Source organism: Nothobranchius furzeri, chromosome 4 (assembly GCF_043380555.1).
Source record: "Nothobranchius furzeri strain GRZ-AD chromosome 4, NfurGRZ-RIMD1, whole genome shotgun sequence".
NCBI lineage: Eukaryota > Metazoa > Chordata > Actinopteri > Cyprinodontiformes > Nothobranchiidae > Nothobranchius > Nothobranchius furzeri.
Window position 1 is genome coordinate 13,023,146 of NC_091744.1, and position 26,871 is coordinate 13,050,016.

Sequence of the window (26,871 nt, forward strand, 5' to 3'; positions counted from 1 at the left end):
TGTAAAGAAAAAAGTTAGAGATCCAATGAGTTGGTTACGGGAATAAGAGGGTTAATCCCACAGTGGGGGTGTCATTTTTAAACACAGATGAGGGGAAAGTGTCGAAGGGGCATGCTAGCTCAGGCAAATAAACACGAGCTAAACTTTCTAGGGTCATGGGTCGGGTTGGGGTTGGGAGAGATAAGGCTGAAAGAGAGATGCTAGATCTTACCTTACTGACTTTGTCTCTGCGACACCAGGTTGGAGTAATAGACAACCCTCGCATCTCTGACTACAGAGTTAACGGATGTCAGAAGGTGGACGGGGAGACGTGTTTTCATACACAGGCTGCAAATGCTGTAATTGAGCCTGGGAGTTTACTGCAGGAACTGATCTGGTTCTGAAAGGACAGATGTTGTCCAGAGTGGAGAGGCAATACTCGTTAACCTGAGAGGTTAATGATGATAAAAGATAAATGACCCGCTCTTTCTAACACCAGCTGAAAGCTCATTCACACAGAGTCTGCCTCTCAGGGGCCACGCCCACAGGGCCAGCCTTTCTGGATGTGGGTGGTGTGTCTCCCCATGAGCCTGGGACAACAGGTCCCTGCAAAGCGGCAGTTGCCATGGGGAACCTCACAGGAGTTGGGAGATCTCCACCAATCAATTTTTCCCCAGCCACCGTGGGATAGTTAGCATGGCTAGATAGTTATTTAGTTAGTTAGTTAGTTAGTTAGTTAGTTAGTTAGTTAGTTAGTTAGTTAGTTAGTTAGTTAGTTACTTAGTTACTTAGTTAGTTAGTTAGTTAGTTAGTTAGTTAGTAATGTGGCTCAAAAAACTGAGGCAGGACCGGGAAAGCCTTGGGGGACGGCGACGGGGAACCAGGAGGCGGGACCGGGGAAGTCGTGGTGGACGGCGACGGGGAACCATGAGGCGGGACCATGGAAGTCCTGGGGGCCGGCGACGGGGAACCAGGAGGCGGGACCAGGGAGGTCCTGGGGGCCGGCGACGGGGAACCAGGAGGCGGGACCAGGGAAGTCTCGGGGGCCGGTGACTGGGGACCAGAAGGCGGGACCAGGGAAGTCTCGGGGGCCGGCGACGGGGAACCAGGAGGTGGGACCGGGGAAGTCTCGGGGGCCGGCGACGGGGGACCAGGAGACGGGACCGGGGAAGTCTTGGGGGCCGACGACGGGGAACCAGGAGGCGGGACCGGGGAAGACTCAGGGGCCGGCGACGGGGAAGCAGGAGACCGGACCAAGGAAGTCTAGGAGGCCGTCAACTGGGAACCAGGAGGCGGGACCAGGAAACCCTGGGGATAGGGGGTTTTGGAGGAGGAGGACGAGGAAGGGTCTCTGGAGACGGGGACTGTGACTGGAACACTTGCGACTGGGAGACTGGAACACTTGTGGGGAGACTTGAGACTTGCGAGACTGGAACACTTGTGACTGGAACACTTGAGACTTGGGGAACTGGAACACTTGAGACTTGGGGGACTGGAACACTTGAGACTTGGGGGACTGGAACACTTGAGACTTGGGGGACGGGAACACTTGAGACTTGGGGGACTGGAACACTTGAGACAGGACCACTTGTGACTGGGAGATTTGACAGACAGAATATCTCACACTGATAAACAACAACAATGGACCGACAAGAACAATGAGACAAGGAGGGCTTATTTAGACAGGGAGGAGCAATTAGGGAAACAGGAAGCAGGTGTGTGGAGTGAGGCTGGAGGGAAGGCAGGTGACAACAATTATCTGGATGGGGAAGAGAACCAGTGGAGGGCAGAAAAAACTAAACTATATAAAACACAAAACTAAACCTAAAGTCTAAGGGAAGGACACACACAAACTCATACACACATGCAATGAACTGGGGAACAAGAGGCTGGAGCTACAACTTAAGACAAGATTTGATTTGATTTGATTTGAAGATACAACAGAGATGCAGACAAAGGACACATGAGGGTGCTATAGGAACACAAAAGGAGAACCTGGAGTGGGAACTGAAGGAAATGGGGAACAAAGGGAACAAACCAAAACAAGACAAAACACACACAAAAGACAAAGACAAAACAGGACACAAGAGACTACAGGGCGGGAGAGGAGGGACCAAAACAAACAAAAAACCCACAAGGGTGGGCGAGGGGGGACCAGGGGACCCTGGGGGGCCGGCGACGAGGAACCAGGAGGCGAGACCAGGGAAGTCTCGGGGGCCAGCAACGGGGAACCAGGAGGCGGGACCGGGAAAGCCTTGGGGGACGGCGACGGGGAACCAGGAGGCGGGACCGGGGAAGTCGTGGTGGACGGCGACGGGGAACCATGAGGCGGGCCCATGGAAGTCCTGGGGGCCGGCGACGGGGAACCAGGGGGCTGGACCAGGGAGGTCCTGGGGGCCGGCGACGGGGAACCAGGAGGTGGGACCAGGGAAGTCTCTGGGGCCGGTGACGGGGGACCAGGAGGCGGGACCAGGGAAGTCTCGGGGGCCGGCGACGGGGAACCAGAAGGTGGGACCGGGGAAGTCTTGGGGGCCAGCGACGGGGAATCAGGAGGCGGGACCGGGGAAGACTCGGGGGCCGACGACAGGGAACCAGGAGCTCTATACACGTAAAACCAACCTGCTCTATACACGGAAAACCAACCAGCTCTATACACGTAAAACTAACCAACCATCCAACCAACCAACCAGCTCTATACACGTAAAACTAACCAACCAACCAACCAGCTCTATACACGTAAAACTAACCAACCAACCAACCAGCTCTATACACGTAAAACTAACCAACCAACCAACCAGCTCTATACACGTAAAACTAACCAACCAACCAACCAGCTCTATACACGTAAAACTAACCAACCAACTTACCAGCTCTATACACGTAAAACTAACCAACTCTATACACATAAAACTAACCAGCTCTATACACGTAAAACTAACCAGCTCTATACATGTAAAACTAACCAACCAACAAACCAACCAGCTCTATACACGTAAAACTAACCAGCTGTATACACGTGAAACTAACCAGCTCTATACACGTAAAACTAACCAGCTCTATACACATAAAACTAACCAGCCCTATACATGTAAAACTAACCAACCAACCAACCAACCAGCTCTATACATGTAAAACTAACCAGCTCTATACTCTATATTCACTAGTTACAAGTGTCTTTAGCAACAGGATAAAAAACACTTTATGGATTATTTAGTTGGATTAAATCCTTGGGAAATGAGTAATAAGCTGTTTTAGGAAGGTGGAGAGTAACGGGTTACGGCACTGTGTGAAACTGGGGGGGGGGGGGGGGGGGTTGGTCCTCCACATCAGGCATCTGTTCCTCATGACCTGATGGGAATCAGCCTGTACAGACTTTCCCTCCTGATGCTTTCCAACAGCTGCTTTCCTTCATCACTTTAACAGTCGGTGAGTCACTATGATTTTCCTATATTTCACTCACATTTATGGTGGTGGCAATGTTTATGAAACTTCAGAACTGCTGTATTTGATTTCACTTTTGCATCAACAAGAGTTCAGCAGTACTAACAGCAGTCGTGTGAGCACGGGAATAACACAACAGTCTTGTGTTTCGGTTTATCGTGTGTGAAATATACACCTGAAATGATAAAATATATACAGCTACTTACAGATAAATAATTAGGTGCATTTCCTGTGCCCTCAGTGACATTAGGCCCAAGGTGAGATTATTATTAGCATAGCGATTAGAAAATAGAGCCAAAGGAACTGTTTTAACATTAGCACGCCACACCAAGCACTACAGCACTGTCTGCTGTCTGTACAAATTATTACATTTACATATTTATTGAATCTGAATTATGACTTCAGTTCAAACCAATATAGGGTCTTGAAATGTATTTTCACTGAGTTACTTTTAGCTACTCAAAACACAAACCTAGAGTTATTAGGCTACTTAATAACAACGCTTCATGATTCTTTGAAATTCTTCTTCACTTCTGTCTCTAATAACCTAGTGAATAACTTCCTTCAGTCCGTTTCAAATTATTCAATCAACTTGCAAAAGCAAAACTTCATGAAGTTTTTTAATTTTTTTATCTTATTGTTAAAAATAAAATGTTATTGTCCTAAAAATCTTGTCATCTTTCAACTGTAGCATTAAATATTCTTAATAACTAGAAATGTAACATCTATAAAGCATCAAATCAAATAAATCTGACAAATAAGGGAAAAATGTCTGTGTTTATATCCCCATATTCACAGATTTAACAATTAGTCTTAGATACATTCAATTGTGGTGAACTGTTTATTTGCGTTTTATGCAAACAATTGTCTGACATGTAAAATAGTAACATTTAAAGTTTGGATGTAAGAGGTGAAAATAAAGATTTTAAAAGTTCCATATCTCCCAGTTGCCCCTCCACCTTCTACAGGTAATAATTACATCTAGTTATACATTTATAAGTTGGATTTGACTGAAGATTTGTGGGTTTTTTTATCTGAGATTATTGTTTTTATAGTTTTATTAACTGATTCAATTATGTCCTCCCACTAAAACTGACACTACCTTTACCCTGAAGGAGATTCTTAAACTGGTGAATGAACTGTACAATTCACCGCCTTTATAAATAAAGCTTTTTCGTCTACCTGCAGTTTGGGAGGGAAAAATAGATGGAGCAATCCGGTCACATCAACATTGCAATGATGGAGGACTTTGACTCTAATGGGAAGTCAAAGGTTGGGCCAGCTTTGGACTGGGCCAAACAGCCTTGTGGGTCCACTGTGAGCTTCCACGACATCCATTATGAAGTACAGCTGAACAGCAGCTTTCTGTGCCACAGGACAGGCCCTAAGGAGATACTGATGGACCTGAAGTAAGTTTAAAACTAGTTTTAATGTCACTTTTTATGTGTTGTAATTCCCACTTCACCAAAATCACTAGAAAAACATCACAAGTATTAAGAGTTCTTGTTTGTAACCAAACATTTGTATACATTTTTATAATAAAAGTGTCTTGTAAGGTTTTTTTAAAATGTTATCTCACATCAATAAACTGATCATTTGGAGGTTTAGCGAATGCAAAGGAGGAAATTAGTTCTTTATTAGGGGCATGCACCCTCACAAATGTTCCATCAAAATGTCCTGCTCAGCCAATACCAGCCTCAACCCAAGGGTTAGTTAGTTAGTTAGTTAGTTAGTTAGTTAGTTAGTTAGTAATGTGGCTCAAACAGCAGCGTGCATCCCGCAAATGTTCCATCAAAACGACCGGCTCAGCCGGTTTCAGTGTCGGCTCAGCAGAGGGAAGAGTGGTATATCAGGAATTATCACCTCAACGTCACCCTGATATCATGCCTAGGGTGACGTTGGAGTAATCACCCTAAAATCCTGGTATTGGGTTCATGTTATATTGATCACACTTTGAGTGAGCTTGTTGCTCCTTAAGATGAATGGTATTTACGTCAAAGCTCCTTGTATCCTTATAGATTGTGACGGCCTTCATATGTAATTAGTTAAAGAAGTTCTTCATAGTATCCTTCAACCATTAACATATTTGTAACAAATCATTTCAAACTGGAATTTTTCTAGAGAAAATGAAAATTGCCAACGTGATCCCATTATATAAAAATGGAGATAAACAGGTTGTGTCAAATTATAGACCAGTATCTTTGCTGCCTACATTTTCAAAGATTCTTGAAAAACTATTTGAAAACAGACTAAATTCTTTTCTTGAGAAATATTTATTGAATGACCATCAGTATGTGTTCAGAAGAAATCGCTCAATATCTCTAGCAGTGGTGGAATTTATTGAAAATATTGCAACAATTTTGGATAAAGAACAGATTGGAATAGGTGTGTTCATTGATTTACGCAAAGCCTTCAATACGATAGATCATTCTTTACAGTTACAGAAATGTGAAAGATTTTGGTTTAAGAGGTGTTGTTCAACTTTGGTTAAATAGTTGCTTGGAAAGAAGGTTCCAATATGTGAGTATTAATAATATGAAATCTAAACTTAGAAAAGTAACTTGTGGAGTTCCGCAAGGATCGGTGTTGGGACCAAAGCTATTTTTACTTTATATAAATAATGTTTGTACAGCTAGTGATATTTTAAAATGTGTGATGTTTGCTGATGATACAAACTTATTTTGTTCTGGAGATAACATAAAGGAATTACTGAAAACAGTGAAAACAGAATTGATGAAGTTTAATAGATGGTTTGTATTTAATAAACTATCACTGAATGAAAGTAAAACAAAATTTATGTTGTTTGGAGGTATTAAGAGTAATATTGAAGTAAAATTGAATCTAAATAATGTTGAAATTGAAAGAGAATATGAGACTAAATTTTTAGGAGTAATAATTGATGATAAACTTTGTTGGAAGTCTCACATAGATCATGTGAAATGGAAATTATCTAAGTCTATTTTTATTCTTTACAAAACAAGAGATTTATTGCACAAGAGCTGCCTTTATTTACTGTACACTTCCCTTTGCTTGCCTTATATGAGTTATTGTGTGGAAATTTGGGGGAAAACATACAAAACATATCTGGATTCAATTTTTAAATTGCAAAAAAGAGTTATTAGAATAATAAATAAAGCTAAATATAGGGAGTCCACAAACCAATTTTTTGTAGGATCAGCTATGTTAAAATTTAAGGACATTATATATCTTAAAACTTTAGAAATGATGTATAGAGTGGCGAAAAAGAATGTTCCAATTTGTATTTTAAGTATGTTTAAATTAAGAGATGGAAAATATGATTTGAGGGGGTCTTATATGTTTGAAATACCTAAAGTGAGAACTAATGCTAAGTATAGACGTGTGTCGATTTTGGGAGTGAAGTTATGGAATGGACTTAATGATGAACTGAAGATGTTATTCTTTGTCTTTTTTTCAAGAAATATTTAAAAATTTGCATCTTCCAAAGTTATAGAAACTTAGTTTGATGTCTAACCTTGTGTTGATTTGATTTCTTGATTTATCATTGATTTTTCTTTAAATGTTATGCATCTTATCTATCAGCCTTGGTTGAGGATTTGATTATCTCTGTGGGAGTTAAGGATAGGCTAATTATAAGCCACTAGGCTTCAACCTTTTCCTTTTTTCGGTTGCTTGATTACTTTTATGTAAAATTGATAAATTACTGTTGTTGACCGAATAAAAATATCTATCTATCCATCTATTTAGACAGCAGAACAATGGTGAATGGGTTCCTACCACGGTTCCTCTCAGATGGTATTAAACATGACATTTCCCATGGAAGAATGACTAATTTCACAAGTGTTTTGACCTTTACCTGTGTCTCTGTTAATTATGTTATATTAAGCATGGGCTCTTGCATATAATCTCTCTAATGCACTAGGGAGCCGTCTGCCAGGGGAGCGAATTAAACAGAGTCACGTGATCCATCTGCAGACTTTTGATTTTCGTGTTGTATCACTGGCCCTTTGTGGTGCTTTTGTGTGACTTTGGTTTTAGGTCAGGGGATTTGAGAACAACTAGTATTGTTGCCTCATAGCAAAGAGGCCTCAGGATTGAATGTCATCGTTTCTGAGTGGGGTTTTCTCCACATGCATGTTAGGTACACTGTTAGACTTTACCTATCCACTTTACGGTAATAAACTGGCAACACTGTTGCCAGCATGATACCGTGATGCATGGTTAACGGTAACTTACCACTTAGTGTTGATCCCAGAATTATACCGTCTATTATATTTTTGTAAAAAACCCTCTGACTGCATGCCGGTGAGATACTGGCAACAGTGTTGCCAGTAAAATACCGTAATATATTTCGCAAGAAAATTACATCAATAACGCAACATTTTACCGTGATTAATAAATATGTGTTGTGCTGTATGTTTATGGTATGTTACCGTAAACTCATTTCAAGGTATGCTGCAATACCTTTTCCAGTGATTTACCGTAAACATACACTTTTGCTACTGAAAATAGTCAACGCTGTCAGAGGTTACTGTGTTTTTGTGGGCAGTAATTTACCTTTTTCATGTCATATTTTACTAAGATACGAGTAAATGGTAACATACTGTAATAAAATAAAGGCTCCCAAAATAAAAGGTTTATACTTGTGCGTGCACACACACACACCTGCACACTTGTTTGTGTAATAGTTGGATATATTTAAGATCAAGATGTAAACAAAATGCACTGGATTATCTTTTTTTATTTGATTTCTTCCATTAAAACAGAAAAACATACCAATATCCGGTAAAAGTCTCTTCAATAAAATGCTTTGTAGTTTAACATCCAGAATGGTATAGTGAGAAGAAATTGGCAACTGATGGTCATAATGTAAAAAAGAAATGAATCAGTGACCCGTGTGACCTACAGCTGATAAATAGTCAGATGTATACAAAATGTATACAAACCTTTCTTAAATGCAAGTAGTAGTTTACGTATTTGAATTGGTGTAAGAAAATGTTTGAGATCATCTGCCTCTACTAACAGAAGGTCACTTTTTTGTTGGACACCAATGACATCTTTCAGGTGGTCTGCAAAGGACAGTACTTTCTGTCTCTCCAATTCTGGCAGGATGCATGTGATTTCATCTTCAATTTCCATCACTGAAATATAAGGGGAAAAAATCATGAAGAAACTGAATGGTGCAGGGAGACAACAAAAAGATCTGCCATGTTATAAAGGGGTATTGGGTAATAATCCATCAGACTGTCAGCATTTACACACAAACTTCTGTCTGTAGGGCAGTGTAGGCAATAAAGTCCAAGGTCAATAAGGCATACTGACTGATGCAATTCTAGCACAAAGTACAATTTAGAATCATTAACAAGTATCACAACTATCTTCCCAAACTCAGTGCTCTCATCAGTGTGATCTACTACAACAACATGACCTTTGACATATTTGGTACCTTTGTAGACAACTGCTGACACATCTAGCATGTTGTGATTAGATGCATCTGCTTTTGTCACAGCATCCTGAGTTGCAGAGTTGTAAAGATGATGTCTATAATCATTTGCTTCTCCAATTATTTGAATTGTAGGTGGAAATATTTGCCCTGCCAAGAGGTAGGACTGCAGTAGCTGATGCCGTTCAGCCAGAGTCTTGCATAAATTGACAAAGTTATGCACTTTTCTTGAACATTGTTTGAAATAAGAGTGCTTGCTCTCAAACCTAAGAGTCCATAAATGAATAAGTGGCCCAAAGTGAAGTATAAGCTCTGGATAATGTGATAGGAAGTCATTTTGTGAAAGTTCCTGAATAATATTGTTTATAGATGCTTCAGGTATATCAAATGCAGAAAGTTTATCAAACAGTTTTCCAAGAACATTGTGCACTCCAGAGCTGTGAAGATCTTGGAATTCCTCTATGATGCACTGTATAGTGCTGGCTGGCAAAAGCATTTTAGCTTGCATTTTTAAATAAAACATTGCCAATTGATTTAGAAATGGCTCTTCATTATTTGTAGCATTCTGTAAATGTCTGTCTTCTAAGGTGTCCTGTCTGTCCTTGTACCATGTTAATGTCACCAATTTCTTGTTGACTTGTCTGTTGAACAGTCTTTGACTGCATGTGTTTCCGAGAAATATGACTAGAGAATGATGTTCGAACACTGAAATATTTAGAGCAACCTTTAAATGGGCATATTACTTTTTTTCCATCTTTAATATGGATCCTCAGATGGGCACAAAGAGTTTTAATATTTTGTCCAACATACCCACATCCAGGAACTTGTCAGCTAAGATTTCCAGTGAACTTCCAGATCTCCTCCTCAGTGTTCTCCCCTCGTCTATGATTTCTGTGCATATGGGAATGAAAGGCAGTGAATGTTTTAAAAGTGGCTTTACAATTCTCAAGTCCACAAGAAAACATATAGTTTGCATTGTGTTTATAGCTTCTAACATGTGAACTGAACAATATAAATTTGTGTGCACGGAATCCACAATATTTACAGAGAAACATTTGAAGTACTCTATATCTTCAATAGTTTCTTTTCCAGGGATAGTTTAAGCAATACAACAAAAATGCATAGAAAACTAAACAGTACCTTAACAGTAGGCTAAATAGTCATAAAAGGCTCAAATATGCCTAAAATGTAACATCCCCTCAAAAAACGGAAAGTAGTATAGCTTTCACACTGGCCACAAAAAGGAATATTATTTGACCTCAATATCAGAGTTAAACCTCTCCAACCTGTTCTGCATATCACAGCATGCACTGCCAGCAGCCTTCACCTGCAAACACTTATTGCCAAATTAGCCTTTGTTTTTTTTTTGCTCCTAACTTTATTGAAAACAAATGTCATACACAAGAGAAGTCAAGGAAACAAACTGACTTTGATAACAGTCTCCATTACAGAAAATGTGAAGCAAATCCTTTTACCTTTGAAAAGAAAAAAAGAAAAAGAAAAAATGATCAAGAGCAAAACAATAAGTGGCAGAAACATTTTGGCACAAGCAGTTTTCTTATTCATATCTGAGATGTGCTTGAGTGACTAAAATATAGGGAAAAGTAATTCAAGAAAATGATAAACAGAGAACTGTTTTTTCAATTACATCGTCTCGTCTCGTCTCGTCTTCCTCCGCTTATCCGGGTCCGGGTCGCGGTGGCAGCATCCCAACTAGGGAGCTCCAGGCCGTCCTCTCCCCGGCCTTGTCCACCAGCTCCTCCGGCAGGACCCCAAGGCGTTCCTGGACCAGATTGGAGATGTAACCTCTCCAACGTGTCCTGGGTCGACCCGGGGGCCTTCTGCCGGCAGGACATGCCCGAAACACCTCCCCGGGGAGGCGTCCAGGAGGCATCCTGACCAGATGCCCAAACCACCTCAACTGGCTCCTTTCGATCCGGAGGAGCAGCGGTTCTACTCCGAGTCCCTCCCGAATGTCCGAGCTCCTCACCCTATCTCTAAGGCTGAGCCCGGCCACCCTACGGAGGAAACTCATTTCGGCCGCTTGTATCCGCGATCTCGTTCTTTCGGTCATTACCCAAAGCTCATGACCATAGGTGAGGATTGGGACGTAGATCGACCGGTAAATCGAGAGCCTGGCTTTCTGGCTCAGCTCCCTCTTCCCCACGACAGATCGGCTCAGCGTCCGCATCACTGCAGACGCCGAACCAATCCGCCTGTCGATCTCCCGATCCCTCCTACCCTCACTCGTGAACAAGACCCCGAGATACTTAAACTCCTCCACTTGAGGTAGGACCTCTCCCCCGACCCGGAGGTGGCAAGCCACCCTTTTCCAGTCGAGAACCATGGTCTCAGATTTGGAGGTGCTGATCCTCATCCCAGCCGCTTCACATTCGGCCGCGAACCTACCCAGCAAGAGCTGAAGGTCAGAGCTGGATGAAGCTAGGAGGACCACATCATCCGCAAAAAGCAGAGACGAGATTCTCCTGCCACCAAACTCGACACACTCCACACCACGGCTGCGTCTAGAAATTCTGTCCATAAAAGTGATGAACAGAACCGGTGACAAAGGGCAGCCCTGGCGGAGTCCAACCCTCACTGGGAACAGGTCCGACTTACTACCGGCTATGCGGACCAAACTCACGCTCCTCTGGTAAAGGGACTGAATGGCCCTTAACAGAAAGCCACCCACCCCATACTCCTGGAGTGTCCCCCACAGGGTGCCCCTGGGGACACGGTCATAAGCCTTCTCCAAATCCACAAAACACATGTGGATTGGTTGGGCAAACTCCCATGCCCCCTCCATCACCCTTGCAAGGGTATAGAGCTGGTCCACAGTTCCACGGCCAGGACGAAAACCACATTGCTCCTCCTCTATCTGAGATTCAACTATCGATCGGACCCTCCTCTCCAGTACCTTGGAGTAGACCTTTCCAGGGAGGCTGAGGAGTGTGATCCCCCTATAGTTGGAACACACCCTCAGGTCACCCTTCTTAAAGATGGGGACCACCACCCCGGTCTGCCACTCCCTAGGAACTGCCCCCGATGACCATGCAATGTTGTAGAGACGTGTCAACCATGACAGCCCTACAACATCCATAGCCTTGAGATACCCAGGACGAACCTCATCCGCCCCCGGGGCTCCGCCGCTGTGTAGTTGTTTGACTACCTCAGCAACTTCTGCCCCCGAGATCGGACAGTCCATCCCCAGGCCTCCCAGCTCTGGTTCCTCCTCGGAATGCGCATTGGTGGGATTGAGGAGCTCCGCAAAGTATTCCTTCCACCGTCCGACTATAGCCTCAGTTGACGTCAGCAGCTCCCCATCCCCACTGTAAACAGTGTGAGCGAGTTGCTGCCTTCCTCTCCTGAGGCGCCGGACAGTTTGCCAGAACCTCTTTGGAGCCGATCGATAGTCTTTCTCCATGGCCTCACCAAACTCCTCCCACGCCCGAGATTTTGCCTCGGCAACTGCCACTGCTGCACCCCGCTTGGCTATCCGGTACCTGTCTGCTGCCTCCGGAGACCCACAGACCAGCCACGCCCTGTAGGCCTCCTTCTTCAGCCTGACGGCTCCCTGAACCTCTGGTGTCCACCAGCGGGTACGGGGGTTGCCACCACGACTGGCACCGGCCACCTTACGGCCACAGCTAGCAACAGCCGCCTCGACAATCGCAGAGTGGAACAAGGCCCACTCGGACTCAATGTCCCCCACTGCTCTCGGGACGTGGTCAAAGCTCTGCCGGAGGTGGGAGTTGAAGACCGTCTTGACAGGTTCTTCTGCCAGGCGTTCCCAGCAGACCCTCACTATGCGTTTGGGTCTGCCAGGTCTACGCGGCATGTTCCCTTGCCATCTGATCCAACTCACCACCAGGTGGTGATCAGTTGACAGCTCCGCCCCTCTCTTCACTCGGGTGTCCAAAACATACGGCCGCAGGTCAGATGATACGACTACAAAATCTATCATCGACCTGTGACCTAGGCTGCCCTGGTACCAAGTGTACCGGTGGGCATCCTTATGTTCGAACATGGTGTTCGTTATGGCCAAACTGCGGCTTGCACAGAAGTCCAATAACAAAACACCGCTCGAGTTCAGATTAGGTGGGCCGTTCCTCCCAATCACACCCCTCCAGGTCAAGCTGTCATTGCCCACGTGAGCATTGAAGTCCCCCAGCAGGACAATGGAGTCCCCTGATGGAGCACTATCTAGCACTCGTCCCAGGGACTCCAAAAAGGGTGGGTACTCTGAACTGATATTTGGCCCATAAGCACAAACAACAGTCAGGACCCGTTCCCCGACCCGAAGGCGCAAGGAAGCTACCCTCTTGTCCCCCGGGGTAAACCCCAACACACAGGCAGAGAGTCTCGGAGCTAACAAAAAGCCAACCCCAGCCCTCCGCCTCTCACCCGGAGCAACTCCAGCAAAGTAGAGTGTCCAACCCCTCTCCAGGTCTCGGGTTCCAGAGCCAATGCAATGTGTCGAGGTGAGTCCGACTATATCTAGCCGGTACCGCTCAACCTCTGCCACAAGCTCCGGCTCCTTCCCCGCCAGCGAGGTGACGTTCCATGTCCCAAAAACTAGTTTTCTTGTCCGGGGATTGGACCGCCAAGGCTCCCGCCTTGGTCTGCCACCCGATTCGCATTGCACCGGACCCTTCATGTTCCTCCTGCGGGTGGTGGGTCCACAGTTGGACGAGCCCATGTATCCGGTTCGGGCTGGGCCCGGCCGGGCCCCATGGGCGAAAGCCCGGCCACCAGGCGCTCGCTCACGGGCCCCAACCCCAGGCCTGGCTCCAGGGTGGGACCCCGGTAACCCTCCGGGCCGGGTACTCCGACTCTTCATTTTAACCGCCATGAAAGATCCTTCGAACCGTTCTTTGTCTCACCCTTCACCTAAGACCAATTTGTCATGGGAGACCCTACCAGGGGCACTAAGTGCCCCAGACAACATAGCTCCTAGGATCATTAGGGCACTCAAACTCCTCCACCACGATAAGGTGACGGTTCAAGGAGGAGTTTTCAATTACATGAATAAATAAATTATTTACATAGAATATTTACAAAAAGAAAACATCAGATATTTTAGAATCTGGATTGTCCATGAGGTAAAGAACATCATTAAATATTATATGTTTTAAGTTAAATCTAGCTTTGGCTATCAGTCCAAAATACAAGCACATGCTGACAATTGAAAAAATAGATTATGCATTGTTTGTAGATCCTAACAAATTTGGTTTTAAGCATCACATTACTTTGCATGGGTAGCAGCTGAAAATTAATCACCTTGTTTGTCAGTTTTTAAAACATTCGGGTAACTTCAATAATGTGTTTACACATATATGGACAGGGACCATTTTGCAGAATTTGCATGAAGATCACAGCTATAGCTAGTTTAAAAGCCAAAACATGCAGTAAAATACTTACCAGACTGACCAACTCCCCTGTAATGGGTCACATTCGGGATACGTGTTTGGAAAATGTTTTTATTTCTTCTTTTCCTCAAAGTGCAAGACAACGATCATATATTGTGTTTCCAATGTTGTTGTTTTGAAAGCAAATATCCAGGTTGTATCAGGTGAAAGTGATGAATTCTTTTTCACTTATCTAATTCTGGGAAACCCAACAACATAAAACATACCTAGGGGTGGAAAATACCTTTGATGAGTTCGTCCCTGGCCCATTTCCTTAAGATTCCATCTATAGCTGTCTGAATTTTTTGTTACATCTATAGTGAACAGAATAGATAGACAACAGCATAATTTTGGTGGCTGTAATTATCCTATAATATTGCTATGAAAACATGCAAAAAAACAACTGATGGAATTTTGAAATGATCAATATTTTATGGAATATTTTAAATAAAATTTCTTACAAGTATAAAGTCGTAAACTGGTATCATGTCAGTTTTTTGATAAAATTCTGTAAACATTTATCAGTTTAAATCGCCCACCAGGCAGATGTCAATTACTGTCATTTAGGCAGTAGGACTAATAGTATAGCTTAAATATGATTTTATCAATCTGAGATGATTTTTTTATTTACAATGTAGGCTTGGTTAAAGCATCCAATCTTTTTTTATATTATAATTAAAATATTTTTAAACAGATTTTAGTGAGTGTTTACATACTGTATGCTTTTATAATAGCTCAATTAAAACATTTATTCTTGGAGCATTTTCTCTTTACTATGGGGCATAGTGTTTTTTCTTTGGTGATCTCACAAAGAATTGTTTTGGTAATGCACTCTGAATGAAGATTTGAGCAAGGTATTTTAAAATGTCCACTGAAAAACCACAGACAGAAAAATGTCAGAGGTATACCAAATTTTTATATTTGCTGTACTTTACCTGTTTTCTTTAAAACAGTGACATACCATGAAAAATATGTGATGTTGTTGAATTTACTCACCATTACATGCCAAATACAGTACTACACTGCAAAGATTTTAGCTGTATTTTACTGTTGATTTTACAGTAATATACTATAGGAATGACAGCACAGTCTAACAGTGCATGGAAATTACAGTACTACACTGCAAACACTTTTAGAGGTATTTTACTGTTGATTTTACAGTAATATACTAGCAAATGCCAGCAAAGTCTAACAGTGTAACTTGTTACTTTGGACTAAAGAATCCGTCAAATTATGCACTGAACAAATTCTGACTTTCCAGCGTATGTCTTAGAATCTAATAAATTATTTTACAAGTCAAATTTTTTGCATAAATTTTAATTGAAAAATTTGTAAAGCTGTTCAGTGTGTGTGTGTGTGTGTGTGTGTGTGTGTGTGTGTGTGTGTGTGTGTGTGTGTGTGTGTGTGTGTGTGTGTGTGTGTGTACGAGACAGTGGCATTATGAGACCTGGTCTGAACGCTGTTCTTGGACCAACTGGGAGTGGAAAATCTTCGTAAGTGCTTCCCTTTAATCTTCAAATGTATTACAAATATCTCATGCACATAAACATGCGGACCTGCTGTAACCCCACAACTGGTAAGGTACACATTAAAACCCTGTCATCTTACTGAAGCATCTGCTGAAATTACCTAAAAAAGTTTTAATCAAAAGTTAAACATAATTATCTTTAATATTGTTTTGACCTTTACAATTAAACTGCATTATAATATAAAAAATTACAAAAATATATTATGATATCACCTTTCTGCCTTTTTCCTAAGATTTTTGGATATTCTGGCTGCTAGGAAGGATCCGGCGGGTCTGTCGGGGAAAGTTCTGATTGATGGAGCTCCACAGCCTCCTAACTTTAAGTGCCTCTCTGGATATGTGGTACAGGTGAGTGATTCCTGACTCAATATCTTTCCTGGAAAACCTAAAGGGTTCCTGCTAACGTGCAAGAATGTGTATAATTGGTGTCGATTTTTTTTTGAGGAAATTTGTGAAAGCTAATACATTAAAAACAGTTTTGTCACATATAAGACTTTAATATAATGTAAAAGCTGAAGCCTCTGTAGTTTCTAGTGAACATTTAGTTTCCTGTCTTTCACTCTCTCGTCTCCTTCCTAGGATGATGTGGTTATGGGAACTCTGACTGTGAGGCAGAATCTTAGTTTTTCTGCAGCGCTCCGGCTCCCCAGCTCCGTGCCTCAGAAGGAGAAGGAGGCTCGAGTCAATCACCTGCTTAAAGAACTGGGCCTCACCAAAGTGGCTGACTCCAAGGTGCATAATCACGTTATTCTCTCACCTGTATTTTTAACTCCTCACCTGCCCAAGATGAGGATCAGAATGAGATGACTGATCTGTGAATCCCACTTCCTAAACAGGTGGGCACACAGATGAGCCGAGGAGTCTCAGGGGGAGAAAGGAAAAGAACTAATATTGGAATGGAGTTGATTATCGATCCCGCTGTCCTGTTCCTAGATGAGCCAACCACAGGCCTGGATGCTAGCACGGCCAATTCTGTCCTGCTGCTGTTGAAAAGGTGATGAAAACTTTTTAGTCTTGTATTTGGGGGGGGGGGGGGGGGGGGTGTCACTCCTCTTGTTAAATCTTGAAATTATTTGTTCATTTGTTTGATTTTGTCTCATTGCATTTTATTCAGAATTTTTTGTAAAAAAAATGTAAATGTTTACCGAAACTGAAAAAAGGTACTTAATAAAAAAAACTTTGTATCGGGTTGTTTGCCCCTCCCTGGGCTGCCACCCTACTGTGATCCAATGGTCCTATAGGAGCTAAGTTGTCTGAGACTTTATGCCTCTGGTAAGGACACCCATGGTACACAGGTCCTAGGTGAGGGATCAGACAAAGTGCAGCCTACCCCTTATACAAACCGTGTTCCCTTGCCCAGACGCAAGTCACTGGACCCCTTCTCTGAATAGCTGAATGACTGATTGTGTTGTGAAGGGCCTTGGGGAGTTGTAGAACCCTAAGAAGGTGCTATACAAATACAGGCCATTTACCATTTACCATTGATGCCTGTCATGGTGGCAATCCCCGAACCCCCTGGTGCACACCGGCGGTTAGGGAGGCCGTCAAACGGAAGAAAGAGTCCTATCGGATCTTTTTGACCTGTGGACCTCCAGAGGCAGCTGATGGGTACCCGACCCCTCTTATAATCGGCCGAAAATAAATGGATTGTTTGAATATGTTATGGATTAATCCATACAATCATGTAATGGTAATAACAATGTTCTTTTATTTATATTATTATTTGCTATATTTTACAGACTTTATTGCCCCAAATAATTTAAAAGCTGCGAAAACACCTTTTTTGTTGCTGGGGTCAGTGAAGGGTAAAAAATAGACTTTTTTTTTATCTGTTTAAAACAATTGATAAATTAATTGATTTATTTCAAAATTTGAAAAACAGAATAATAAATCTGGATTATTCCATTAAGTTTATTTGTATAGCGCCAAATCACAACAAGAGTCATCTCAAGGTTGATAAAGTAAACATTACAAATTGAGTCCAGTTCATTATTCCAATTATTTAAAGTTTTCTATAAAGAAACCCAGCTGATTGCATTGAATCACTGAATGTAGTGTCATTGACTTTACAGGAATCCTCATACTAAGCAAGCATGTAGCGACAGTGGAGAGGAAAACTCCCTTTTACAGTTTTTTTCGATTGCTAAAACTCAAAAAGCAAAAATGAGGCACGAATTTCACAACCTCTACTTCAGTTCCCAATCACCTGACTCCATTTATCACTACTTAAGATTGCCTTATCTTATTAGCTCTCTGATTGTCCTCCTTTACACTCTGATGTCAATTTCACATCACCATGCTGTCAAAACAGCACACAATTTTCACGTTTACACACACTTGTCAAACAAACTCTCAAAGCTTCAATCAACAACACACAAATATTCAAATCTCTAAACTTTCATGTCTGGTGAGCAATTTGCAATCAGGGACTGCAGCATAAAAGTAAGTTTCCGCAAGGCTACCCAGGTGTATGAGTGGTTTCAGGACCACCCACGGTTTTCCATTTTATACCTTCCACCTTATTCCCCCTTCCTCAATCCCATTGAGGAGTTTTTCTCAGCCTGGAGGTGGAAGGTGTACGAAAGGAATCCACAGAGCCGGGTCCCACTGCTTCAAGCCATGGAGGAGGCTGGTAGAGATGTGGCCTTTGAGGCCTGTCAGGGCTTCATGAGGCATTCAAGGTGGTACTTCCAGCGCTTTTGGACCAGGAGGACATCGCCTGTGATGTTGATGAGGCCCTCTGGCCAGACAGAGACCAGAGGCATGATGCCCCATGATTATGCTTGAATGGGAGAGGGGGTGGAGGTGGTTAATGTAACTGTAAAAATAAAATGTTTTGTCTCAAAATTTGTGGGGTGGGGTGGCCGGGGGTGAGGGGGTGGGGGGTGGGGGTGGTGGTGGGGGGGGGGGGGGGTGAGGAGGGGTAACTGTAAAAATAAAATGTTTTGTCTCGAAATCTGGGGGGGGGGGAACTGTAAAAATAAAATGTTTTGTCTCGAAATCTGGGGGGGGGGGGGGGGGGACTGTAAAAAGAAAATGTTTTGTCTCGAAATCTGGGGGGGGTGGCGGGGGGGGACTGTAAAAATAAAATGTTTTGTCTCAAAATCTGGGGGGGGGGGGGGGGGGGACTGTAAAAATAAAATGTTTTGTCTCGAAATCGGGGGGGGGGGGGGGGGGGACTGTAAAAATAAAATGTTTTGTCTCAAAATCTGTGTGATGTTTAATGTTTGTCTCAGAGAAAAGTGGGCACTGTCATACATTCAGTGTATAATTCATTGTGTTCCATTTAGACACTTGTGTTTTCAGTTTTGCTCTTCAGTGTTCTTTCCATGCTTGGTAGTGTTCACCCGAAGGCTACTTGTGTTTAAGCAATGAATGGTATATGTGTGTCATGTGAAAATGTGGCTGTGTTTACCAAATGAAAACATGTGTTCCATTTTGGGAACATGTTACGATATGTGATGGCAGGGTTTTGTTGCAAAGGGAAGCCACGGTTTAGCAATTTGTGTGTTATGTTTGGGGTTTTGTGTGTGCAGTTTTGAAAGAAACGTGTTTTAGCAATCGAAAAAACTGTAACAGGAAGAAACCTCCAACAGAACCTGGCTCAGGCATCCAGCATGACCCACCAAGGGTTTGAGGAGACAGAGCAGACACACATACATGCACACAGCACGCAAGTTACAAAACGAAAGTTACTTGTCACAAAACAAAAGTTACAGGTACAAAATATATTACAAGTTACAAATCATGGTACAAGTCACGTGTAATAAAGTCCTGATCCCAGCTCGATAGGTTATAAAATATAAATGTTTTATTTAGGTCACATTAAGTTGCTTTTCTCTCATTGGTGTTTGTTTCCAGGATGGCCAGTGATGGCAGAACCATCATCATGTCCATCCACCAGCCTCGCTACTCCATCTACAGACTCTTTGACTCGCTGACGCTGCTGGTTGGTGGGAGAATGGTGTACCACGGACCAGCGCCAAACGCTTTGGACTATTTTACCAACATTGGTGAAGAGTCTATTACCATTATCCATGAAGTTCCCTTTTGAGTTGCAGGGATTACACCAGACGTGTTTTACGTTCCAGGCTATCCATGTGAGCCCCACAACAATCCAGCTGACTTCTTTCTTGATGTTCTAAATGGAGACTTAACTGGGCCGACCAAAGCCCACACCTCTGCAGGTAGAACCTCATGTACACCTCACACTTTCATCATGGCCGAGTTTATAATAACCAAGAGTCAGCATTTCGTCAATGTTAGTCCAGCATTGATGAATATCTTAAAATGTTTAATTTAATAAAATGTTAATTAACGCTTGTTATTGTGGGCAGGTTTGGACTTGGAGCTCGGTGCCACCAGGCAGAGCATCGAGGAGCGCCTGGTAGAAGAGTACAGGAACAGCAGCTACTCCGGTGACACACAAGCAGAGCTAAAGCACATCGTCCAGAATAAGGAGTGTTTTTCACAAGTCAAGTCTCGCACCATCACTTACAACACCTCCTTCTTTCACCAGCTTCGATGGGTCTGTCACAGGACCTTTCAGAACCTCATGCTGACCCCTCAAACGTCCGTGGCTCAGGTGAACATTTCTACTCTTTTCTGGTCGTTAACACCAAGACACAGACAGCTCTTTGAAGGGGTCACTTCAGTGCCCTCATTAGTCAACCAGGGCGGCAAAATGCTGTTAGAACTCTCCTCACTTTAGGAATTAGTAACAGCTAATTGGTCCTAAATAAGTCAAAATAATCCCGCGAGAGGTGCCCCGGATAGCCTGGGTGCCTTAATCGGCTTTGGTGACTATTGTGACCTGACTCTTGCTTCCTGGAGCCTAGATCTGAAATGATATCATATCTAACAAAAGCCTCTTTGCCCGGATCTGTGGCTGTCACATGACGGAGCCATGACCTGTCCCATATCTGCTGCCTTGATTCCACATGAGGGACCACATGAGGTTAAAAAGGCTCAGATGTACTGACTGATCCGCTCACCCTGGGAACCTCTTGGTCTTGTTGTTATTTGTAACTTGTTAGGCTTTAAACTTTTGTTGCTCTCAGGTTTTTCTCCCAGCAGGAGGTTTAAAAAGTATTCTGCAGTCCTAAATATTTATATAATATATGTTTAAATATTATAATATAACACAAATAAATGTTTTAATTTCCCCTGTTTGGGCAAATCTTTGTTGTTGTTTTTCTTTTCCATTCAGCTGGGAGTCAACATTTTCCTGGCTCTTATTGTTGGAGTCATTTTCTTTGGAGTTAAAGATGATCAAAGTGGGATCCAGAACAGGTTAGAGAACCTGTCTAGCACACGTTTTTCCTAAAGCAAAAGCAGTTTTCTGTCTAATTATTTAGGACGCATGAAAACAGACACCGACGTAATCAGATGTGGTTTCAAATCATTGCATGACTATTGATGTTATCTTTGTTTGAAGTGTTGCTGGTGTCCTTGTTTTTGGTTTTGGGCGTGGTTCAGTGGAAAACAGGTCATAATGGGTGTTTTTAAGTCTCATTTAAAGACCCACTTTTATGACTTGGCTTTCAGACAGTGACTCATTTTATTGTTTATACTGTTGTGTTTTTTATCTCCTGTTCTTTTTGGTTTTTGCCTGCTATTGGTGCCTTGTATTAATGGTTAGATCCTTATGGCTTTCGTCTTTTTCTGTTTTAATTGATCCTGCCTGTTTAGCACTTTGGTCAGCTCTCACTCTGTATTTTGAATTGTGCTATAGAAAATAAAGTTGGTATGGTATAGTACGGTATTTCACTCCTTACCAATCCAAATATCAAATAGTTAGGATTCAAACTACATTTTAATATACTTCTGAATGTGTCAGTCTTAAACTAAAAGCTTATACCCTGCTTTTATTTTAGTGAGCAGCTGCCTGAATTTGATCTGCTTGTAACTTTTGACACAAACACTTAATCCTGTGTTATCCATGACCTGCAGGATGGGTGCTCTCTTCTTCATCACAACTAACCAGTGTTTCAGCACCGTGTCTGCTGCTGAGCTCTTCATCACTGAGAGGAAACAGTTTGTGTATGCACCCTGAATCAAAGTGGTTCAGAACAGTCAGCTTTTGTTCATTCTATTCATTTACATATACTAACACTGCAACAGACAACTGTGTTTATAACGTGTGTCATTTTGTGACAGGCATGAATACATCAGTGGCTACTACAGAGTATCAGTCTACTTCCTGTCGAAGATCCTGGCTGACCTGACCATGCGCACCGTCGCCTCTGTCATCTTCAGCTTCACTGTCTACTTTCTGATCGGTAAGAGCCGCAGAACTAGTAGCTAACTCAGTTGAGTATAGATTTAAGGTTCAGCTGCTACATCATATGAATAAAAACTCATAAATCAGTCCAACAATTAATCAGTGACGACGGCATGTCCCTTCAGGGCTGAAGTCCACTACAGAAGCCTTTCTAGTCTTCACACTGACAGTGACTCTGGTGGCCTACACGGCCACAGCTATGACTATGGCCATCTCAGCTGATCAGAGCGTGGTGGCTCTCGCCAACATTTTCATGACCATCACATTTGTCTTTATGATGGTAAGAACACAGGAGCAAATCAAGGCCAAGTATACTAAATAAATAGTGGTTAACTCCCTCTTTAAAGGCCCTCAAGCTGAGTTTGTTTTGTCGTTTTCAGATTTTTTCAGGTCTCCTGGTGAACCTGCCCAGTATCGTGAACTGGCTGGCTTGGCTGAAGTACTTCAGCATTCCTCGTTATGGTTTTGCAGTAAGAAAAATCAAAAAATATTCTTAAAGGGGACATATTATGACTTTTTGTTCGAAGTTATAATAGTTCTTTGCTCAACATAGTCTATGAAAAAACATGTTTATACAGTTCTTTGCTCTAAACATCGACATATATATATATTTATACTGAACAAATAATGTCTATAGGCTCGATTTATAAGTTTTTGATTTAAAATGTGAGGTTCCTGCCACCGCCATTTTGACCGTGTCACACGTCTCGTCACGGCCAGACAATCCAAAAAATGGGAAAAGAGGTGGAGCTTAGGGTGGGGCTGTTATGGTTGGAACAAATGAACCAATGTTGCTACTAGCTAACTTAGCTAAACCAAGAAGCTAAGAAGGGGCTCGGGGTAGCCCACCTGCACGGCCGACTGGCATTTGTGCGAGACTGTAGTCATGCTGGTTGCCTGTGGAGATCTAATATCGACTGGGACTGTTAAATTACAAACAGAGCCTCAGACCACTGCGATCGTAGTCGGGCGCGGTGGCCTTTTACATCAGCTCATGCTCATGTTATATTCACGTTATATTAACGAGAAAAATGTGGCTGAGTGACTCAAAAGTGAATCAGTGTAAACTAAAAGAGCTGCAGTGTGTCTGTGGTCTCCCTCAGAGATCCACAAGTGACCAGCATGACTACAGCCTCGCATCAAAGCTGGTCTGCGAGTCTCGGCTGCCCCGGGATGCGGGAATGGAAAGAAAGAAATAAAACAATCTTTTGTATGGCGCCTCTCAAGATAAAAATCATGAGGCGCTTCACAAAAACAAACAAAATAAAAATTTATTTTAATTTTCAAAATATGATTAAAAATATGTTTAAAATAAAGAAAGAGAAAAAAATTGATAAAAAATGTAAGGAAAGAAAGAGAGAGAAAATGAATAGAAATCAGGGAAATCAGTGTATTTCGGGAAAGGTGGAACAAGAGCAGAATAAGGAAAGGGTGATGAAGGTCACACCAAAACCAGCCCGAACAAGTGAGTTTTCAGCTGCTTTTTAAAGGAATCCACTGAGTCCACTGATCTCAGGCTCAGGGGTAGAGAGTTCCAGAGTCTGGGGGCCACAGCAGCAAATGATTCAACCAGCAAAATAATGTACATAAATATAAATTTACTTACAGATAAAAATGAAGCAGAAACTACTTGGATGATCTGTTAATGCAGTCATTAACCACAGATCGGCCTTTTTATCCAAATAATTCCATGATTAACATCCAAACACGAACACAAACACAGAGGACACAGCTAAGGTTTAGAGTGAAAATGGTCAAACATCTATTAATGTGAGGCTGAGGCCTTTCCCCGGAGCTAGCTCTTAAGTCACGTGGCTCTGATGCTCATCAATTATTCAGAATTTTAAGCATTAAATTCCACTTAAACAAAAGAGTTACAAAAAATGGACCCCCCTCAGAGTTGTCATGAATGTAAACTAGATCTGTTAAACCTAAAATGTTTTTGAACCAGGCTGTAAACATGTTGATTTCTACAGAGCATTTTTAACATGAGAGTGAATGAGAATTTGCTCACTTCTGCTGCCACACTCTAGTGGATGAGCGTGGAACTGCAATTTTTGCTACTTCCGTGTTGCCTCCATAAAAATCCCAGGATTATGGGGCCTGGCTCTAAACCCTTATCACATAAAGAAATTTCAGCAGTTTTATTCTTGACACTTTCAATTCCTTCCAGAATGAGCCATTTCAGGGCTCTGTGTCACTTTAAGAAAACAAACTGGAGCTGCCCACGCCCACCCATCCCCCCGCACAGGCTGCTTTAAGCTGAGAAGCTCCGGCATCCTAGAGGAACTAAGGACGCAGCCACTGCTCCTCCAGCATATGGTTCTAGGCTAATTTCCTCGTTTGTGACATCACAAACAGGGACTTTTTCAAATGAAGTTTGTAGAGGCAGTAGGGGCCCATATGGCAGTACAAAAGGATGCAAAGGGTGACTTTTGCACAATGTGTCCCCTTTAAAATTTTATCATTGTTTTAAACTAAATAGTTTTAAAACTTGCTGCTGGATTTGATGCTCATACATTGTGCACATTCAGGCCTTGAAGATCAATGAGTTTGTTGGTTTGAATTTTTGCGAGGAGTCTTTGATCCAACACACCAACCTGTCAGGAATAAAGAACAACTGCACTGTGAGCACAGCTGGCCAGATGTGAGTACAATTCCTCACAGCGGCATCTTACCAATTCACAAACTGTCCTCGTCCTCTAACAAGGAGTTATGCTGTGTTGTTTCAGGTGTACAGGAGAGCAGTACCTGGACTACTTGGGAATAGAGCACAGCCTCTGGGGATTGTGGGAGAATCACATAGCTTTGACTGTCATGACGGTCATATTCCTCATTGTGGCCTACCTGAAGCTCCGCTACATCAAGAAGTTCACCTAGTGTGACTCAAAATTCCTCCGATTGTGCATTTGAAGTTTTCTGTTATGGCATTTTGGATAATATGTTTGATGCGATTCCATTGAGTGGATTGGTCTGATTCAGGTTGTAGTGGTCCGGCATTGGGTCGGCGGTTTCAGGACAGCATTTTGATCACCAGTTGGACGCTCACTTACCATGCGAGGTTAAACCTAACTGCATACTATCTTGTATATCGTTGATGATAATGAGGAATGTCTGTAGTTTTGAAGCTGAACAAACCTTGCCACTGCTTCCTGGCATCTTGTCACATACGTGTACAAAAGATGATACAAACAACAGCACTCTGGTGTATACATTGCTTGTTGCAAGCAGTTAAGTTTTTCTGTTCCGCAGTAAATGGATTGTGCTGTGTGACACCGGCTAATCTGCATTAGCCGTGCCACTCCATTGTCCTATGGACCTACAACTGAAGTGGACCCATGAGTGGAATGGTTCAGTTCAGTTGGATGACCCGCTTTTATTAGAGCAATAGACAAAATTGTGTCCCGATCCTCTACGACCAAACCCCTCAATGGAAACAGTGCTTGACAGACAAGAAAGAGAGGTTGTTAATCATTATTATTTAACCTATTTTAGGGGGCCTCTTGAATGGCCTCTGTTCAGAAAAATTAATCAGGACGAATGAGTAAATTGCTAGTATGAGATTCTGAGAGCAAACAAGGCCAAGTGTAATGATAAAAAAAAACATAGGCTCATTTTCATTATCACTTTTTGGAACGGGTAATTTTTCCAGACCTATACAGCATGGCATTTCTCCATTTCACTGGAAAGGCAAACCTTTCCAGCCATTTCAAGGGCCAACTGAGTACCTGTATCAGTTTATGTATTCTGAAACGGCCCAGTAGAGTTGCTGTGCTAGGATTGAGGTTACGGATGGTGGGAAATGATATCAGCAGACTTTGCCAAACAACCAACATTTGTAAAATTGGAAGAGTTGCTTCCTTTATCAATGTTATTAATGTATGTTGATGTCTTTTGGCGCTCAACGCTGGCATCATTCACTGCCAAAACGGCTGCAATATGCTGACGTCTTAGCAAAGTCCTAAAAGGGTCGATTTTGTATGGAGACAATAGCTGAGAGGACCAAGCCAGCTTATTTTCCCTGTCATCCTTTCGTCTTCCAGAAATGTCCCAGAACTCCTACAGGGGAAACACAGCTTTTATCTAAAATTTCACATTAGTTAATTCAAACTCAGTTTTCATGCCTTTATGTTACAAATAGTTCCTGCTAATGACTTGTAAATAATTGTGGAACTCAATGTCAACAATCAAGCTTCATCATGTTTTCAAAAACTGCTAACATTAGCTTATCCGATCTGTTTAATATTCAGTTTGTCTTAACTGAGGTCATTCAGAAAATCTCCTCAAGAGGACCTGACTGCAAAAAATGGCGACTTGATTCACCTCCAGCTGCCGTTGCCTTACCGGAAGGGCTTGTTCGAACCCGGGAGTCACGTGACCTAAAATCGCATCATCTTTTTTCCCCCAATTTTTTGAAAGGCACCTAGCTGCAGCAAAATGGTGACTTGAGCTCCTCCTCCAGTTGCCATTGCCCTATCATAAAGTGATAGTTTGACTTAGAAAATCACATGACCAAATATGTGCATGGCGTGATGCACATATACGAGTATGTGCATGGCGTAAGTTCTGTTTGTCACAAGCCACGAGACGAGTCAGAGCCAGTAGCGATAGCTAAAAAGTAGGTAAGTTTTAGGTGTTTTTTTTTTCTAAATTATAAGTCATATATTGTCAAAGAGGTGACACGAGTTGCTGTTTCTCTGCTGAGTTTTTCTCTCTGAATGGTTCAAAAACTCCAGGCTACCATTAGCTTAGCTGCTAAGCTAGCGTATGAAGCTACACTCTTAATCAGAAACTCGACAAGGGTCATTTT

General features: G+C 42.6%; 1 protein-coding gene across 1 annotated transcript; it reads left to right on the forward strand.

Annotated features, from left to right (window-relative positions):
- The first annotated feature begins 4,619 nt into the window (after positions 1–4,619).
- Positions 4,620–25,163, forward strand: LOC107374082 (broad substrate specificity ATP-binding cassette transporter ABCG2). Its single transcript, XM_054736977.2, has 15 exons — positions 4,620–4,829; positions 15,684–15,743; positions 16,012–16,126; positions 16,358–16,510; positions 16,615–16,772; positions 19,640–19,791; positions 19,870–19,965; positions 20,116–20,363; positions 20,988–21,070; positions 21,731–21,820; positions 21,938–22,059; positions 22,187–22,341; positions 22,442–22,531; positions 24,596–24,708; positions 24,794–25,163. Exons 1-15 carry the CDS (start codon positions 4,627–4,629, stop codon positions 24,939–24,941), a joined length of 1,986 nt encoding a protein of 661 aa, XP_054592952.1. The 5' UTR covers positions 4,620–4,626; the 3' UTR covers positions 24,942–25,163.
- Positions 25,164–26,871: the final 1,708 nt, after the last annotated feature.